Source organism: Thamnophis elegans, chromosome Z (genome assembly GCF_009769535.1).
Source record: "Thamnophis elegans isolate rThaEle1 chromosome Z, rThaEle1.pri, whole genome shotgun sequence".
Lineage (NCBI taxonomy): Eukaryota > Metazoa > Chordata > Lepidosauria > Squamata > Colubridae > Thamnophis > Thamnophis elegans.
In genome coordinates this window covers 107781089-107800604 of record NC_045558.1, presented here as the reverse complement: position 1 = coordinate 107800604, position 19516 = coordinate 107781089, and the positions used below count along the sequence as shown (strand labels likewise).

At 37.1% G+C, this 19516-nt stretch overlaps 1 protein-coding gene across 1 annotated transcript; it reads left to right on the top strand.

Annotated features, from left to right (window-relative positions):
• The first annotated feature begins 9171 nt into the window (after positions 1-9171).
• LOC116521266 (vomeronasal type-2 receptor 26-like) lies at positions 9172-13534 on the top strand. Its single transcript, XM_032235953.1, has 4 exons — positions 9172-9972; positions 10257-10484; positions 11118-11244; positions 12633-13534. Exons 1-4 carry the CDS (start codon positions 9172-9174, stop codon positions 13532-13534), a joined length of 2058 nt encoding a protein of 685 aa, XP_032091844.1.
• Positions 13535-19516: the final 5982 nt, after the last annotated feature.

Here is a 19516-nt window from a genome sequence, read left to right as displayed (position 1 = left end):
GAATACTTTAAAATGGTTTTATTTTAAATTATTGTTTGTGGAATACTTTAAAATGATTTCATTTTAAATTATTGTGTGTGAAATACTTTAAAATGGTTTTATTTTAAATTATTGTTTGTGGAATACTTTAAAATGATTTCATTTTAAATTATTGTGTGTGGAATACTTTAAAATGGTTTTATTTTAAATTATTTTTGGTAGAATCTTTTTTAAAATTGTTTTAGATTATTTTAAAAAAAATTCTATCAACAATAAATTAAAATAAACCATTTAAAAATATTGTATACTCACTACTTTTAAATAAAATGATTTAAAATATTCTATCCACAATACATTTAAAGGTATTATGGATAGAATATTTTTAAATGGTTTATTTTAATTATTTTGTATTGAATATTTTTAAATGGTTTTATTTTAATTTATTGTGTATAGAATATTTTTAAATGGTTTTTAAGAATTTTTATTATTATTTATAAAATATCTTTAAAAAATAGTTTTAGGGAATTTTTATTTATTTATTGTTTATAGAATATGTTTATTACAAGAAATGTTATTCATTTTTGCAAATGTTTTATTTGTGATGCAATATGTTGCTTTTAAGTGTACAGGTTGGTGCATGGTTTATGTGTCTCAAAGTTAAGGTGACCAGATTTTCAGATTGGTAAAGAGGGACACCATTGACCGGGGGGGGGGGGGGCTTGATTAAAAATTTTATATTTTGTCAAAAGCTCACAAAAGGCGATTAATGACCCCAGGACACTGAAACCATCATAAATACGAATCTGTTGCCAAACAAAATTTTGATCACGTGACCATGAGGATGCTGCAATGGTCGCTAAGTGTGAAAAATGGTCACAACGGTCGCTAAGTGTGAAAATGGTCATCAGTCACTTTTTTCAATGCCATTGTAACTTTGGTCACTAAATGTTTTCCCCCTCCTCGAGACTCCTCACTTCTTCTTTCATTCCTCTTGCTTATCTACCTTCACCTTATCTGTCTTCTGCTCTTTCCCTCTCTTCCTTCCTTTCTCCTTCCATCCTCTCTTCTTTCCTCACTCACTCCCTTCCTCCTTTTTTCTCTTCCTTCCTCCTTCCATTCTTTCAGCTTCATTTCTTTTGCCTATCTACCTTTTCTGTCTTTTTGCTCTCTCCATCTCTCTCTTCCCCTTCGCTTCTGTTCCTTCCCCCTTCCATCCTTTCACCTTCCCTCCTTCCTATTTCTTCCTTCCTTCTGCCTATCTACCTTCACCTTCTCTGTCTTTCTGCTCTTTCCCTGTCTTTCCCTTCCCTCCCTCCCTCCCTTTTTTCTTCTCTAGTTCCATCTTTTCTTCTTTCCCCTCTCCCTCCCTTTTTTCTTCCTTTCTTCCTTCCTCCTTCCTCTTGCCTATCAACTTCATTCTCTTTGTCTTTCTGCTTTTTCCCTCTCTTCCCCTTCTCTTCCTACATTCTTCCCTCTTTTCTTCCTTCCTTCTTCCATCTTCCTTCTTCTCCTTCCTCCTTCCTCCTTCTATTCTTTCTCCTTCCTTCCATCTTTTCTCCTTCCATCTTCTCCCCCCTCCCTTCTTCTTTTCCTTCCCCCTCCCTCCTTCCTTCCTCTCCTTCCCACTCTATCCTTGGGAGGGGACAAAACCCAAGGGCTAATGGGGTTGGGGGTGGGAGGGCAGCAGAGACCAAATAAAGTCAGAAGATCTTATTAAAACTTTCCTATTTGTTGGATCGCATTGCTGCAAACTTATAAACCAAATCAGGGGAACATTTTGCAACCGAGGGTGCTGCAAGGAAAGGGGGGATTGAGGCAGCCCTGCCGTTTCCCCAGTTTTGCAAGGAATGAGAAACGGTGCTTTAATCCGAAGTAAAGGATGACTGCAATTGGAACCGCAGACAGGGAAAGAAAGAAAGAAAGAACCTTGTAGCACAAAACCCACCTTTGCATGGTTGTGAGAACATAGGTAAAACAAAACAAAAAAGCACAGCGTCCCTCCGCCCTCTGAATGGGACTCAGCGTGACTCCAATTTGAATAGAAGCACACGGAGCCGGGCAGGGAGATAAGCACCTTCATTTGCATTCTCTGCGACCATGATGCTTTGCAAGGAACAATCCCAGGGGCTCCCTATGACTTTTTGCAGATTTTTCCTTTTGTGCTTAAAAAAAACAGGACTTTTTTTAAATGCCACAGAATGAGCTCTCAGCCTGACAAAATGCAACCCCTTCCTTCGTCCTCCTCCTCCTCCATCACTAACAGAAATCGGGGCGAAAAGCCAGTCCTCCATCTCTTCCCCCTTCCTAGATTCACTCTGAAGTTTTTAAAATCCCCCTTCTGTGCATAAACACTCCTTCAGCCTCCCTATCTCTCTCCCTCTCTCTCTCTCTCTCTCTCTCTCTCTCTCTCTCTATCTCTCTATCTCTCTCCCTCTCTCTCTCTCTCTCTCTCTCTCTCTGTGTGTGTGTGTGTGTGTCACTCTCTGTGTGGCTCTTTGCCTCTATCTTCCTCCCTTCATCTCTCTCTCTCTGTTCAGCGGTTCTAATCTCACCGGCTCAAGGTTGACTCATCCTTCCATCCTTCCGAGGTGGGTGAAATGAGGACCCAGACTGTGGGGGCGATATGCTGACTCTGTAAACCGCTTAGAGAGGGCTGAAAGCCCTATGAAGCGGTATATAAGTCTAACTGCTATTGCTACTGCTATTGCTATTCCTCCTTTTTAACCAGGCGATCTTTTTAACCAGGTGATCTTCAGCTGCTGCATAAGCCCATGGGCACGCGCTGCCCTCTTCTCTCTGATAGCCGCCTGGTTAAAAAGGAGGAGGAGGCTCCGCTGGTCCAGAGCCCATCTGTGGGGGGAGGGATCCCCTTGCTTTCCTCGTCTTCCCGGATGGGCTCCGGACCAGCAGAGTCACCTCCTCCTTTTTAACCAGGCAGCTATCAGAGAGAAGAGGGTAGGGCGTGCCTGTGGACTTCCTGACCTCCTGTTCTTCGGCTGTTGCACAATCCCAAGGGCACACGCTGCCTGATTTGCTGAATCCGGATCGGCTTCAGAGAAAGAAGGCGTGCAAAAAAGCCCCTCCCATCCCCGCTGCCCTAACATTTGAATGAAAAAGGCTGTAGGCTCCTTTGTCCTCGGCTATGCAATTTTCTTTCGTTCTCTGCTGCCTGAATGAATGAATGAGGCAGAGGGAGAATGAAAGGAGATTGTGCTCAGAAAAGCAACTCCGGGAAGGTCCTTTGGTGGCAGCAGGCATCCTAGAACCTGCCTGCTAGCAACGGACCTTCCCGAAGTTGCTTTTCTGAGCAACGGGGAGACAGAAGGGGACAAAATACCAGCCGTCAGGGATGGGTATACAGGGCGGGGGGGGGGGGGCAGGCTTACTTCCGGGTCCGGTCACAAAAATCGGGAGTTTTTAAGAACGCCCCAGGATGCGGGACAAATTGTGCAAAATTGTGACTGTCCCGCCAAAATCAGGACATCTGGTCACCTTACTCAAAGTGGCTGCTTTTCTATGGGCAGGCCAGGTTGGTGCAAGGCAGCTTTGCCAGATTTTGTATGTTTCTGTGTGATACCTGATAGTTTAGGTAATTGTGGTTCCTGGTTCTGTGAGCTTCCTGGCACTCTCCTTTATAACTTCCTACAATGCCTTGATGATTTTTATTCCAGTGGCTTTGTCTTTCCTGTCCTTAGGGTTAGAGAAAAAAACTGGTTTCATCTGCAGTCTTTTGGGGGGAAATTGTTATTTTTTGGTGTTTTCCTTGCACTGTCATAGTTTGTGTGTGGGGATGTGTATTGTCCTGCAGTTATCTACACATTAATAATGATCAAGTATAACCTTAACCCTAATAATATTTCCTTATACATTTTAGTGACCTTTCCTTACATAATTGGTGTTTTCTTTTATACTTTTAGATTTCTCATTTCTGTTTCTGTTAGTTAGCAATTGATAAAACAAATATCACGTGAAGAAGTATTTGAAGCCTTCTTGATTTTAATTGTCAATTTATTCATTCCTACACATTCTAATATTTATTCATTTTCATATCTTTGTTTTCCACTGTTGTACCAACACAATTCCAGCAGCTGTTAACATATGTAAAATTAAATATGTATTGTATTCCCTTTGAAATGCCCAACCAAATATTACTGGTTTTAAATCCATATATCTTGCTTTACCATTGCTTCTAACTATGACACCACTAACTCTTGAATAGCTACTTGATCTGTCCTAAGTACTGAATCTAATTCATATATTCCTGTTTTTTGAACTGAGGAATAAATTTCAGAAATCTGTATTGCTCTGTGAATCTACCTATGACATTCATTCTTGATCTAACTTCTTAGATAAAAAATTATGTCTTTCCTGTTTGTTGGGGAACATCCTTCCTGAAAAGACTACATTGCTGGGTGAAAACAGAGGTCCCTTCTGTTACCTATAGTGTAGTCCACAGCTTACAACCACAATCGAGTCCAATAATGTTTTATTTCTTCTGCAATTCGTATTATTTAACTAGTTGAAGAGGCAACAGAGTATGACCACTAGAACAGTCATCTTTCCTATGTAAGTAGCTGTTTTATTGCTTTGTGTGCTTGTTTCATCCTTACTATAGTAGTGCAAGCAATTAAAGTCTTCCTTTCCATATCTCACCCACTGAGCAAGGTGGTCAGTGGGTGACTTCAACACACAAAAGGACAGTAATCTTCCTTTTCTATTATTTTGTGTGCTGGTTTCATCCTAATGCAGTGCATGCAATGAAAGAGTTCATTTCTGTGCCTCTTCTTTGTGCAGGCCATTCATTGGAGTCAGTGATATTGAAGACTGGCAAGGACAATCATCTTCCTTCTGTAAGTAGCTCTTTTATTGTTTTGTGTACTTATTTTAATCTTATTTTAGTAGTAAGTTCACAAAATAATACATTTCCTTTTTTATATCTTTTTGTAGATTATCCATTGGGGCAAAGAATTCAGTGACATCATCTTGGCCACTCCCACCCAGTCATATGACTGCCAAGCCACTCCCACCCAGTCACATGACTGCCAAGCCACTCCCACCCAGTCACATGACTGCCAAGCCACTCCCACCTGGTCACATGGCCAGCAAGCCACTCCCACAAAGCAGGCCACACCTACAGAAGAGGTTCCAAAAAATTTGGAAACCCACCATATATGTGTGCATGTGTACATATATCTATATAGACTATTCAAAATCAATAACCAATTCATTCATAAGTCACAAGATGTACCAAAATTCAGGACATAATAATTGAGGGGGGGGAGTGAGCATTCAACATAGGAAAGTAGCCCAGCAAAGCAGCTCTGTGAATGTGGCCTTGGTCAACTGAGAGGTTCGGTGGAGAAAAGGAAACAAAAAGAAACCTTAGGTCAGTGTTCTTCCCTTTGTTGGAAAGGAATGATAAAATTTGCAATCTAACATATCTGGAATCACTTCATTTGGCTTATATTTCTTACGTTGCTATCATATGACCTATTCTTGCTCTTTCAGTCCAGCATTCAACATTGTCTCATTGCATTATTCTTTTTGCTTTCTCAAAAAAGTTAAGAAACTCATTTGAGGAAAAAGGTGGTAAACATATTTTCTTTCCACCCCCCAAGACATCTGCTGTTGAAGAGCCCTATTATTATCTTCTCTATAATCTTCCAATAAGGCCTCCATTGACTATTAATCCTCCATGTTGCTTCCAACAGCAAAAAGAGCAGAAAAGTTAGCAGAAACCTCTTGAGGCTGATCTTAGAAATTATCTTCAGTTGTAACTCAGATCCCAGGATTCAGTTAGTACAATACAACATTTAAGTGCCATCATAAAAGGCTAGTCGACCTAGCATGCCCATGTCTCTTGTGTAGGAGACTATTTGTCTTCTGAATGGCAAGGTTTATGGTGCTGATGTTCTTAGTGCTGCCTCATGTGGTGAGACAGGTCAATTTCTGCAGCATCAATGAACTGCTCCACATCCCTCACCAGTATAATCAACCAGGTGACTTAATCATTGGTGGGCTGACCTCTCATCTTCTATCTTCTCTAGATAGTGAAGTCTTCACAGAGCATCTACCCATCTCTCAAATTCTTAACCTCCTGTAAGATATTTTTAAAACATTGCTTGGTATAATTGACTAATTCCCATCTCTGTATATTTGATGTAAATTTCATTGTTTTGAATGCTAATTACTTCTAGATCAAAATGAAAATTCTCTTAGGAAATAAACTGCCAGCTATCCTAGAAACAGGAATAACTGCAGTGTAACTAAAATGATTGGCTGTTGATTTCTTATGTTGTAAAGGTTTAGGAAGCTGGCATATTTTCCAGGAACCCCCTAGGAACTAGATCCAAATGGAATAATTCCATTTGAAATTTGTTGTTTCATTTTAAAATTATTGCTCCTCTCCACATAAATATATAAAGTTGCACATGGTAGATTTTAAAAAAACAATTATTGCTGTTATTGTTGTTGTTGCTATTGTTGTTATTGTTGTTATTATCATTGTTGTTGTTGTTATTATTAGGCTAAACATTGTGATGGAATAATTAACCATGGAAATTTAAATCTTACATTGAAAACATATTTCAATTAATTTTAGTTTTTTTACTAATACCCACTGCAGTCAAAAGAGAATGCAAATGAATAGCATATCTTGATAGAAGAAAATAGTTCTGCAACAATTCCATTTTGAATGTTTATAAACTTTCTTTGAACCCATGGATTTTCTTCCTCTTCTGTATACTGTCATTTAAAAATAATAAAAAAATGTACTTTAACTACATATAAACAGTTTGCAAATTCAACAGTATAAGTAAACAGTTCACAAATTCAACAAACAAGGAAATTACTAATATTTTTGTAGTATGTATTTGTATGTTAAAATGAAGTATATTCAATATGCAGTATTTCTAATTTCTACTATTTTTCCTGCGATGAAGGGAGGTTGATTACTGTTTTCATTACTAGAAGTTAATGCTGATTGCTACTTCAAAAATCTTTTCTATTAGTCACAGTATGCTAGGCAATCTGTTACTATAATTCCTTGCAGTTTTTAATTTATCAATTTCTAGTGCTCTGGTCTACCTTGGGCATAGACATAAATAAAACGTTTACTGTGTGATTATTGAATTGCCTGGGATGATATAATGAAATCAGAGGATGTACTTCGTGTGCAACAGGTCTCACTACTAAATGAACATGTACAAGTTATCAAAGGATACTGTATATACTGTTTATATTTATTTAATATAAATAAATTCAGTTTGACCACAACTTTTGATATTTATTCATTTATTTTAAAATGTAAATTCTCTTAAATTTACTGCCTTTATATTGAGTGTTCCCTCTTAGAATATATCATATCAGCCTCCAGGCATTTTAGAATCAGATACCCCCAGTTTAAATAAAGAAATGATAACTGCTTGGATGCGCTATTCTCATTCCAGAGTTGTACCAAAGAATTATCAGCACATTCTGGCCTTGGTGTATGCTGTCAAGGAGATCAATGAGAACCCCAGTATTTTACCAAATGTCACCTTGGGATTCCAAATCTGTGACAGTTACTTCAATGAAAGGATGACCCACCAGGCTACTCTTGGTCTTCTTTCTATTCGGGATAGATTTGTACCCAACTACAGATGCAACATGCAGAAAAATCTAATGGCAATCATTGGAGGACTAGATTTTGACACATCCCTGCACATGTCATCAATCTTGATGATCTACAACATGCCCCAAGTATGAAATTAGCTTGGTGATTTATTTCTTCTTTTTAATCAAGTATTGTGTATCATTAAAGGAACTGTTGTCAACTTAGGCAACAGTTACAGACATTACTCCTTTTTTCATTCATGTTGGATCTACAACATTATACTCGGAATCAATGCACTTAAGAAAAAAAATGAGAAAACTATGTCCCACCCGGTTTCTGCAAAATTAGTTATAAGTTAGTTATAAATCATATATCTAATGGTGTGTAATGCAATTATTGTATGTACATCTACTGTAGGCTAATCAGATGAATAACCCACCAACAGTCTACTGGGGGGGGGGGATAAAATATTAAAATAAGAAAGTAATAATACTTTTTTCTTCTTCTTAAAAGACAGATCTTAAATTTACACAGTAATAACACAAATACTTAAAACTACCCAAATATATCTAAGAAAGGTATACAAAATTTATGTATTTATTTATTCAATTTCTATAGTTGCTTATCTTAACCAAAATATACCATCATAAACAATGCATTGTTGATTTGCAACTCCCGTCTTTAAATTAACATTCACCTCTGCCCCATATATCCACAGCACTGTTGAAGATAAATACCTCTTTAAAAATTCTGAATGTTTATCATCCTGAATAAAATACTTCCACACTGGATTCAAAGGGATGTTATACTTTTTAAATATTGCAAGTTTTTCCATTAGGATAATTTTTAATAATTTGGAGTACCAAATGTATAAAGCTGGAATGCTATTTCCTGAGATAGATACTTTTGTTTCTCCAATTTTAAATCTGATGAGGTCTATTTTTTATTTCTATATTTTTATTTCCCCATCCAACAATGATAGAAGAGATAATTCTAATTCTCTTCCAAAAGACTAATTTCCAGACTAATTGTTGGATCCTTGGAATATCCCAGCAAGTATACCCCAGTGTTACTACATATATTTCAATAATGTTTAGATACATACCTCAATATTTTCACTAGATAATTTTAAGTATAATATCAGCAGCATATTAGTTTTATTGAATTTCTTGTATTCCTTCCAGAGTTAAATCTTAAAGCTTTCTACTTCTATAAATTTTCCAATTTTTAATCACCAATATTTCCCTAAAACTTCTTGCTTCAAAAATGTTTTAATCTTTACTATTGCTTTCCAGAGATCTTTAATGAAACTTTAATGATTTTTCACCTGCTGTTTACATATTTCCTTTGTTCAATGTCAGAAAGTGGGTTATTGCAGTTATATCTTCATCTTTCAATTAAGATGGAAATTTTGTGGATTTTAGCCAATTTAGTACATCTCTATATTAGCTATAATTTCTCCATTAATATAACAGTGTGCTAAATAAAGATCCTATTTCATCTATCATAATTGCCAGAAATCATTACTCTTTGCCTCGTAGCTCAGTTATGGTTCTTTCGCTCCAGATGATCAAATTCAAGCACCTTTTTTCTACCGAATGGTTTCAAATGAAGCTCACCAACATACTGGCATTGTTGAATTACTTCTTCATTTTGGATGGAAATGGGTTGGATTTCTTGCGGTGGATAATGAAAGCGGAGAGATATTTTTGCAGAAACTCCAGCTTCTGTTTGCCCAAAGACACATCTGCTATGATTTCTCAGAGAGAATCCCAAAAGTCACATATATAGAGGAATATATCAACATGCAGAAAAAGTGGATTCACATCCATCAAGTTATAATCAAAAGCAAAGCCAATGCTGTTGTTGTCTATGGAGAAATATTCTCCATGTTTTCTTTACAAACATTAATCAGATTAGGTGAAATGGAAAATATGACTCATTCATCCATGGGCAAGGTGTGGATTATGACTGCTCAGCTGGATTTTGCATCCACATCTTATCAAATGAGGGAGGATATTCATGTTTTCCATGGCTCCGTAAGTTTCACAGTTCCTTCGAGTGAAGTTCAAGGGTTCAAATCCTTTCTCCAACAAAGAAATATTTTTCAAGCAAATGAAGACAGTTTTCTGGAGCACTTCTGGACACAAACATTCAGATGTTTATTTCCAGATTCTAAGATGGAGAAACATAACAGTGAATCCTGCAGTGGACAAGAGAAACTGGAGAACCTTCCTTCCTTGGCCTTTGAAATGAGCATGACTGGCCACAGCTATAGTGTCTACAATGCTGTCTATGTTGTGGCACATGCTTTACATGCCTTGTATCAATCCAAGTCCAAACACAGAGCAGTAACAGAAAGAGAGAAACTGAAGTTTCAGGATCTGCATGCTTGGCAGGTGAGTCCTTTTCCTAGAGATTACCAGAGTTGCAAAATGAAGCTCCAGAGAGCAATGTGCACCATCTTCCTTCCACCAAGCAGATTTGCTTACAGTTTCATGTCCCTTCACCAGAACACAAGTATCACAACTGTTACTGGCATTGCCGCATTGAACATACAATCATCTGTTAGTGACTATGGGTTATGGTAAAAATCCATGAATTTGAGAAAAAGATCCTTCAATCTTTGGATGGAAAAACTTAACTAAATTATTTCTTTGTTTCTATGTCTTTTCCAATGTAGCTGCATCTTTTTCTTCAGTGGGTGGCATTTAACAACAGTGCCGGAAAAACAGTGTTTTTGGGGAAGCACAAAGAGTTAAATACTGGATTTGATATCACCAACTTAGTCATTTTTCCAAATAATTCCTTTCTGAGAGTCAAGATTGGAACAGTTGATGTGATGGCTTCCCCAGGCATGAGAGTTACCATTGATGAGAACAAAGTGGTGTGGCACCACAGCTTTTGCCAGGTAAGATACAGAGTGGATGGAGATTGGACCCAAAACTGAAAGATGAATCGAAGTGCCATTTATTACTCTTTGCAAAGAATTGCAGTAAAGAACTAGTGTAGTATGTGGTAAATAAGTGAGTGCAAAAGTGAATATCTGAGACAACGTGTAACTTGAGGGTAATTTCTTATATACAGCTATCTAGCCCCCTAAATGGGGCAATTGCTAAATCCCTGAATTTTGATCAGGTGACTATGAGGATGTTGCAACATTTGTAAGCATATTTATATGTTGTGTCTGTAACTTCAAATGATCACTGAATAAATGATATTGTTGAGGACTATATGTACTGCTGATGATTGTATTCTGATATTCTTCTCCAAGAAAGTATCTCAATCTAAAACAATTCAGGAACAATGACAGTATTAAAGGAAAAGCGTTTTAAGAAATTTTATGTTCACACTCAGATATTTACTTAGGGTCTTGAAAGAAAACAATTCTTTCAATCTAAATTTCTTCATGTTTCATTAAAGTGTTGATGATCTAATAGCTTTGATATTGGAACATTAGAACCATGAGTATTTATTGTGTGGAATGTGATATCATTTGTGATTTATTTATGATTTACGTCCATGTTTTTCTTCCAATGGACAGGTACCACCTGTTTCTGTGTGTAACCCAAGCTGCCTTCCTGGTTCCATCAAAAAGAAAAAGGAAGGGGAAAAATTCTGCTGCTATGATTGTTGTCCATGTCCTCCAGGCAAAGTTTCACCTGAGAAGGGTAAGAGACACCACAGAGGCTTGTCTGCAATGCATCCTTAAACTGCTATCCTCTTATGTATAGGCTGGTTCTTTGGCCAGGATAACAAGTGGTGTACTTCCCAGAGAATACTAATTTTAATTGCTGCATTGCTCTGATTGTGAACCTCTCCTGGCCAAGAAAGAAAGTATCAATTACATTCCTTTCTATAGTTGTTCTTTGAACAACATTTGCTGTCCATGGTTAGACATTTTGCATAAACTACCCTCCACTTTATAATATTTGCTGAATCAAGACAATTTTCCATAGCTCACTTGAATTCAGTGCTCAGAATCAGATAACCCAAATGATAAACGTGTCCCTTGGTTCATGGGAAGACTAGTAAGCAGTAACAATAGCATTTATATACCACTTCACAGCGCTTTACATCTTATCTAAGTGGTTTACAGAGTTAGAATTTTGCCCCCACAATCTGGGGCCTCATTTTACTGATCTTGGAAGGATGAAAGACTGAATAAACCTTGAGCTGGTGAGAATTGAACTACTGGCAGTCAGAAGAACTAGCCTATACTAAATGTATAGTACCCATATGTTACACACTGATTATTTTTTGCACTTGACATTTTCTTGTTGGTTGCATCTTCTGATGGAAAGCACGGAAAGGAGGAGGAGGGGGGAGGAGAATGAAAGAACGAATGAACGAACGAAGGGGAACTACCATTTTATCTTTCATCTAGTTAAAAATGTCAGTCATTACATTCCTCCTTCATAAAATTAAAGCTTTTCACTAATGCAGAATTTGAGCTGAGCAAATCTTTATTTGGCCTTGGTGTCCTTTTTTTTTACCTCAACTCAACTCTGGGGAATCAAGCACACCACAGGCAGACAACTATATGGTATAGAAGCAGGAGGAGAAGTGGGAGAGGCTGAAAGATTCACCACTTCATTGGTTCACCAGCTGAATTAAAATAAAAAAAGAAAAATCCACCACATCAGCAGAGACCATTTCAGAAGTGACCAGAGAGCTCTTCGTCCAAATAGCCATACAGCATTGTAACCAGTGACTAGAAAGAAAACATATCAGAGCTCAAGAGTAGATGGTTTGAAACAAAATGTCCCTTGAAATGAAGCCTAGACTTGCTTTTGCTAGAAGTCATTGCTTTTGATATGCAGCAAGAAAGGGTGTGTGTCTTTGGGGGGGGGGTTCCTTCCCCAATGGTCCTTTCCCAATGGGTGGAAGGAGGTGTTGGATGGTGTTGCATATTCCTACCTCTGAGCAATAGTAGCCTAATTTTCTGCTGGAAAACCTGATTGTGTAGATAATTGTGTGGATAATATAATTCCAGAATTATCCATAGATATATTGTAAATCAGCTTAGTCTATTTTGCTTTGTACCTCTTCATTCTAGACATGGATGTATGTACCATGTGTCCAGAAGATCATTATCCAAACAAGAATAAATCTCATTGTATTCCGAAGACAATCAACTACCTCTCATTGAAAGAACCTCTGGGGATAAGCTTAGCTATTTTTGCTGTTTTGTTTTCTCTGCTCACAGTCCAGGTCCTGGTCATCTTCATTAAGCATCAGGACACCCCAATTGTCCACGCCAACAACCGGGATCTCACCTACGGCCTCCTCTTCTCCCTCTTGCTCTGCTTTCTGTGCACCTTCCTTTTCCTCAGCCCACCCAGAAAAGTGACCTGTCTTCTCCGACAAGTGGCTTTTGGATCCATTTTCACCATAACCATTTCTTGCATCTTGGCCAAAACCATCACTGTGGTTCTTGCCTTCATGGCCACCAAACCAGGATCCAGAATGAGAAAATGGATGAGCAAGAGACTGGCCATTTCCATTGTGTTTTATTGTTCTCTATTCCAAATAGGCCTTTGTGCTTTGTGGTTGGGAATCTCCCCACCTTTCCCGAATCAAGATACACATTCCATTTTTGGAGAAATAATACTTGAATGTAATGAAGGATCAGCCACCATGTTTTACTGTGTGTTAGGTTACATGGGCTTTCTAGCTACAATCAGCTTTGTTGTAGCCTTTTTAGCCAGGAAACTGCCCGACACTTTTAATGAGGCCAAATTCATCACCTTCAGCATGTTGGTGTTTTGTAGTGTTTGGGTATCATTCGTTCCCGTCTATTTAAGCACAAAAGGAAAATACACAGTGGCTGTGGAGATCTTCTCCATCTTGGCCTCCAGTGCTGGTTTACTTGGCTCCATCTTTGGCTCCAAGTGTTACATTATATTATTCAGACCTAATCTAAACAATAAGGAGCAACTAATAAAGCGGAAATGCTGATCTCCTCCCCCCCCCCAATGGCCTCCAGGTGCAGACCATGAATTGTGGTTTGTGAATGTGAGCTCTGTCTCATATCCAAAGCAGGATTTTTCACAGGGACTATATTATAGGCTCCACAAATTACTGAGTGTTAGTATTTTCACTGAATTCTGGTGAAGTTTGTGCTGATTTCTTCTGCCAAGATTCGGGGTTGAATTCATTTCAGAAGTTCAGATGTCATTGTATGACTATCCTTGAGAATGCAATATATACTGCATTGGTTCTTTTAATTCCCAATACTAAGCTTTCCCCATGAAAATCCTACCTTGTATTGCTTGACCTGTGAAGCTGCTATAGCTGTTGAGTATGTATGGATCTGTAGGTATTATAGCATACTAATCTCACTGCGGTGTACTGTTAGTACACCAGTGACATCCAACAGTGCATCACTTCTGCCTACATTCTGACAGTATAGTTTACCAGCAGAATAGTTAGGAGTGCAGTGTCCTCCATCATCCTTATGCAGTTGGTTTAGCTAGTGACATAAAAGGTGATCTAACAGTGATAAATGAGAACTATAGCTCCACCCTAAATTTTCAGAGAATATTAGGATGGAGCTATAGTATCCAGCAAGAAGAACATGGAGAGACTATCATATCCATGCTGTTCAGATCTTTTTAATCCCATTGTATAGCAGAATCTGAGATGGATGTGGCATAACAATAAATGAAACATTTCCAACACTACTACAGCACCCATAGCATAAACTATGCAATCATAGACAATGGCATATCCTTGCCTATCCTGAAATTTCCATTGTCCCACCACAGGATGCTTTTTAGATGAGACATTAGATGTTTCTCTGTTCATGATATTGAGCGGATACACAAAGGAGTCAAAAGCAATAGAGATCTTAGCAGCAAGAGTATTGTGCAAAGTGTGGTTAATGCTTAATACTGCAGATTTTCCTGGGAAATGGTCTGAAATTCCCAGCAACATTATGCTTAAGAGCTTTCAGGATATTCTGTCCTTGATGTTTGCTGTCAAGCTGTTCTTTGAAAAACTCACAAACTGGCCTATCATCATTCCCGCTTTTTGAAGTGATTTTGCCAGAGATTTATGGCTGTAGCAAATCTAAACCTTATTTGTATTAATGAATGGTGTTCAAAAAAAAGGGAAAGGGGGGGGGGAGCGGATGCCTACATCTTGAGAAATCTCTTGCAAAAATGACTTGTTAGCATGACTGAATTAAATATAATTTTAGTTTTTTTTAAAAAATGAACTTAACCAAGAATATTGCACCAAAGCTCCCCGCTCCTTATTGCAGTGATGGTTAACTAAGTGCTGAAAGTGGACCATGCATGCGCATGCCAGAGCACCAGAACCTGGAAGAGAGCAACTGGCCCGTGCACATGTGCATCAGGTAACCCAGAAGAGCAGCTAGTGATGGTGCGCGGGCCCAGAGAGAGAGCTCTGTGTGCCAACTCTGCCACGCATGCTGTAGGTTCACCATCACGGCCCTATTGCATTGTTACATATATTTATTTTGAAAGAATATAAGAAATAGATATGACAAATAGAAGAATCAGTTATAAGTAATGGATTCCAGTCTGAGTGTCTACTGATTATTGCAGGAAGTGAAGACCTAGAACTGGTTTTGCAATCCAGCAAAATGAAAATGTTCATTATAAATATCCACCATTCTTCAGCTACGAATTTTATGGGGCTGAGAAGAGCAGGCTTTCACTACATATCAGAGCAAATGCAGAGCAAATAAAATGCACATGGTCTGAATTTATAAATTATTGAGCATGATAAAATGTTGTTTCATCAGCCATACTGGAGAGTATGTTTGAATGTGTAGGTGATACAGGGCACCAACCTCATTGCCATATATAGTTTTACGCTCCTATGGCACTTGACAATGACTCATTTTTGCCTACAATTGGCCAGTTGAGCCAACCAGCTGAGAGTGCAGTCTCCTCCATCATCCTCATGCAGTTGGCTGGTATAAAAGAAGCCTAATATTAAAGAGAGAGAAAGCAAAGAAGCACAAGCCGAGAGAATCAACACCTTTTCCTTTGATCCTTCTTTCTCATTAGCACCTGTCCTTCCACTCTTTTGATTTTAAAATGCATAAGCGATGATGCTTTTTAAATGAGACATAGAATCTGTTTCTGTTCATAATACTGAGCTGATGTTCAAAGGAGTCAAAAGCAAGAGAGATCTCAGCAAGAAAAACGGTGCAAAATGTGGTCAATGCCTACTGCAGATTTTCCTGGGAAATGACCTAAAATTTATAGCCTCAATATGCTAAAGACCTTTCAGCATCTTCTAGCATCTTGATATTACTGTCAAGCTGATTTTTTAAAAGATCTGGCCAAATATCATTTAGGATTCCACATTTAGAAGAGTTATTCTAAACCATTTTACAATTTCCTACCAGAGGTTTGAGGCTGACTGTGCAGTGACATGTGGCAAATATAGATCATACTTATGTTAATGAATAGTGTCTTAAAAAGGAAAAAAAATGAAGTTCATGTCTAAAAATCTCATGGAAAAATGAATTTTCAGTATGTTTGAATAAAATATAATTTATTTTTAAAAAATGAAAGGCACCAGAATTATTGCACAGAAGCTCAAGCCCCCAAATTTTATTGTTACATGATTTTGAAAGAATATAAGAAATAGATGGCACAAATATAACAAACAGGTATATGTAGAGAAATACATTTGATAAGCAACAAATATGAATTGTCATATATTTTGCTGTATCACTAGAAGCTCATATATTTCATATCCATTAAATTAAATTCATTGTCCCTGTTTGAAACTAAAACTAAAACCTCAAACCATTCAAAAAATCTATTGATAGCAATAGTTTAAATTATACATTAAAGATTTGAACTCTAAAATTTTTCAGTGTGGTACAATACCATGAATAAGAGAATAGCCCAAGAATGTTTTCCAATTTGTATTAAATACTATATTGGATTTGTGAAATTATTCTAGACACCAGGTATATTCCCACGATTTAGAATATGAATATGAAAGAATAAGTCACTCTTCATAAAAACAAAATCCTAAATATTTTTCAATAAAAATATAGAGTTCTTGCTGCTGTTAAGGTCAACAGAGATAGTCGAGTGTATTTTGAAGGGCACATAGTTTAATGAAATTAGTAAGAATTTTTCAGATTGGAATAAAATTAAAACTTTTAGCATGTATCTCATTCTGTAATGAATACACAGCATATAGCAGTGACACAGGTTACATTTCCTTTACAATTATTAGAAAACTCAGCTTTCATTCTGTTAAGGCAATATGGCTTTGAATTGTCCACATATATTTCAAATGTTTTAAACAGATGGGTAGATTTATTACTCCCTCCCCCATACCCAAGCTTTTCAACAAATAAGCTTTTTGCCTAGCCTTGACCCCTTATGACTCCTCAAGACCTTCCTAACTCCATTATTATTTTTGAATAATTTCTTGTTTTCCCTGGTTTTTATACTTATTCAGCAATTTCAGGTTCCACCTCCTACTAACTAGAACAAATGTGCAGGTCTGAAGAAAGGATCATTTGAACTTGTATAATAGGTGCAAACAGAACATATGACTAAAATAACTATAACTATATAGCAAATAAATGTACTATGTTTTTGTTGTGCCTATTAAGAAAGAATTGTAATTTGGAAATCTACAATTATGCCCACCCATAAAAATAGTTACCATGATCTTAACAGAGAGGACAATTGACTATGAAATTCCCCTTTGGGGCATTTGGGTCATCATGTTTTGGAGGAGAAAAGTTCAGACCAAGAGAATTTCTTCGCCCTCCCAATGGAAATGCAAACAAGAATTTTCCTCAATAACTATGATCATAACTTCATTTAGATTTGGAAGTCAGAATGGGAAGAGGATCAAGAAAGAAAAATTACAAACAATGCAGGAAGAAATAAACTTCAGGTATAAAATAATGAATCTCTAGTGTTGAAGAGAATATTGGTCAGTTTCAGCCTAGGAAGTGAGGCAAAACATACCTTTCCATCAAGGAGAAAACAAACCACCCATAGGGTCCACAAAACTTCAGTGATCAAAAGGAAAATCATTATTTTGTACAGTTTCAAATAAGCCAGACTCAAGTCATAAATAATCTTAACGTCTGTAAACATTTAATAATGTAGGATCAGTCCTTAAACACGAATTCAAAAATGTACAATATCAAAAAGCTGATTCTGAGTTGCCTAAGAGCACTGGGAATCCTGGTTTGTTTGAGGAGATTAAATTTCTTACAGGTTTCCTTTGAAATATTAATGGTGTTGAATCTTATGTTTACAATTAGTTTACTTGTTCACAAATGCAATTATTATACTCCTCTTCTGCCACGTCATTCCAACGAAATCAAACTCTCTGAAATAACTGAAATTCTATTTCCTGGAGAATTAGAATAAGCATTACATTACTCTGAGATGGGGGGGGGGGAAGCAAACATTAATGAAATGAAAATCCATTTTATTAAAAATACAAGACACACATTATTTGAAAATATTGAACAATAATTAGCATTGTAAATAAGAAGAGGAACAGTGAGTCACACTCTGGGACTTGCTATGTACACTGAATACACTGTGATGTGTGTATTGTGAATTTCTTACGATTTCCAATCCTTAGATGTTTTTCTCTCAGAAACATAGTGATGTAGAAACACAAAATCTGATGTAGAGAATTATTGAAATAAATAAATAAATAAATATCCACCTTTTCTCTCATACATACCATGGGATTCAATTGTTTGGCAAATAACTATCTGAATTTCTATGTACAGAACCTTTTAAAAATGTTTGCAAATGTTTTATCTACTTATAAATTTCAGAGGGTGATTATAGTCTTTGCCTGTACATAAACAGATCTATGAATGGAAATGTGGATGAGGGAGCTTTGCTTTTCCTAACTTTTTCTGGCTCTTACATACATATATACACACATATGGTTTGTGTGATTATATTCTTAGGTATTTTATTTTTGTTTGTTTCTAAAAATTGGAAAGAAGACTTTGTGACTGATAGAACAGCTAGCCATTTAATGTCCAATTTTAACCAATTTTTGCTGAAAAGTAATTTATCTAATAGTGAAGGCAGTACATGTGCGCAGACAACAATAAGAATACCACTACAATATTCATAAATGTTATAATCTGGAGGTGTACTATTTCTCAGATGTTCCCGCCTTACTAAATTGAGGGTGGGGACAGAGAAAACAAAATGGGCACCTGCATTAATACCAGCCTGTATTGACAAATATTATCAATGCACCAAAAGCAGACCCATCTGACTATTTTCTCTCATGTAGATCAGAGTTTTATTGTATGGAAGAATAGTCAGAGAGTAGCTTATTGCACAAATCCCTGTTATTTATTAATTCATGATTGCTAAAGAAAAAAAAGTCTAACATCATCAAATTGAAACAGTGTAAATTGGAGAAGACATGGCAATACTGCAGTACAGATATCTTGAGGGGAAGGAATGAAAGAGGACATGAAGCAGGGAGAAGAATTAAAAAAAATAGGTGAGTATCAGAAAATTAACATTAGTATCCAAATACCTGAGTATACTATGATCATACAAAAGCTCAACTAGACATAGATCCACAAGTAGGATTATTATGAATAATTGCCCTTGGCCATTGGAGCAGTATCACCAAGATAGGACTGTAGAATAAGGTGTCCTGGAAGACATTCAAACACAGAGTAGCTAACCATTCATATGCTGCAGAAATTGAAATAATGCATATAATGGCCTCTACATCTGTAAAGCCCAGAAACCAAAATGATTTTCATTGCAGTACAGCTAGAGCTCTGGATGAATAAACCAAAAAAGTAGATGGGTGTAGAAAAATTGAGAAATAGAATGGAATCAACAGAGAAGAGAGACAGAGGACAAAGAGAAGGAGGGTAGAGAGAGGGGAAAACACAGCCTCTATCTATGAAGCCACAAACAAAAA

Excerpts from the sequence above, each read along its gene's own strand:
- LOC116521266 (XM_032235953.1), top strand. The coding sequence starts at position 9,172 with ATGGTTTCAAATGAAGCTCACCAACATACTGGCATTGTTGAATTACTT. Across the intron at positions 10,485-11,117 it reads GGCACCACAGCTTTTGCCAG|GTACCACCTGTTTCTGTGTG; the intron begins GTAAGATACAGA and ends TCCAATGGACAG. Across the intron at positions 11,245-12,632 it reads CAAAGTTTCACCTGAGAAGG|ACATGGATGTATGTACCATG; the intron begins GTAAGAGACACC and ends TCTTCATTCTAG.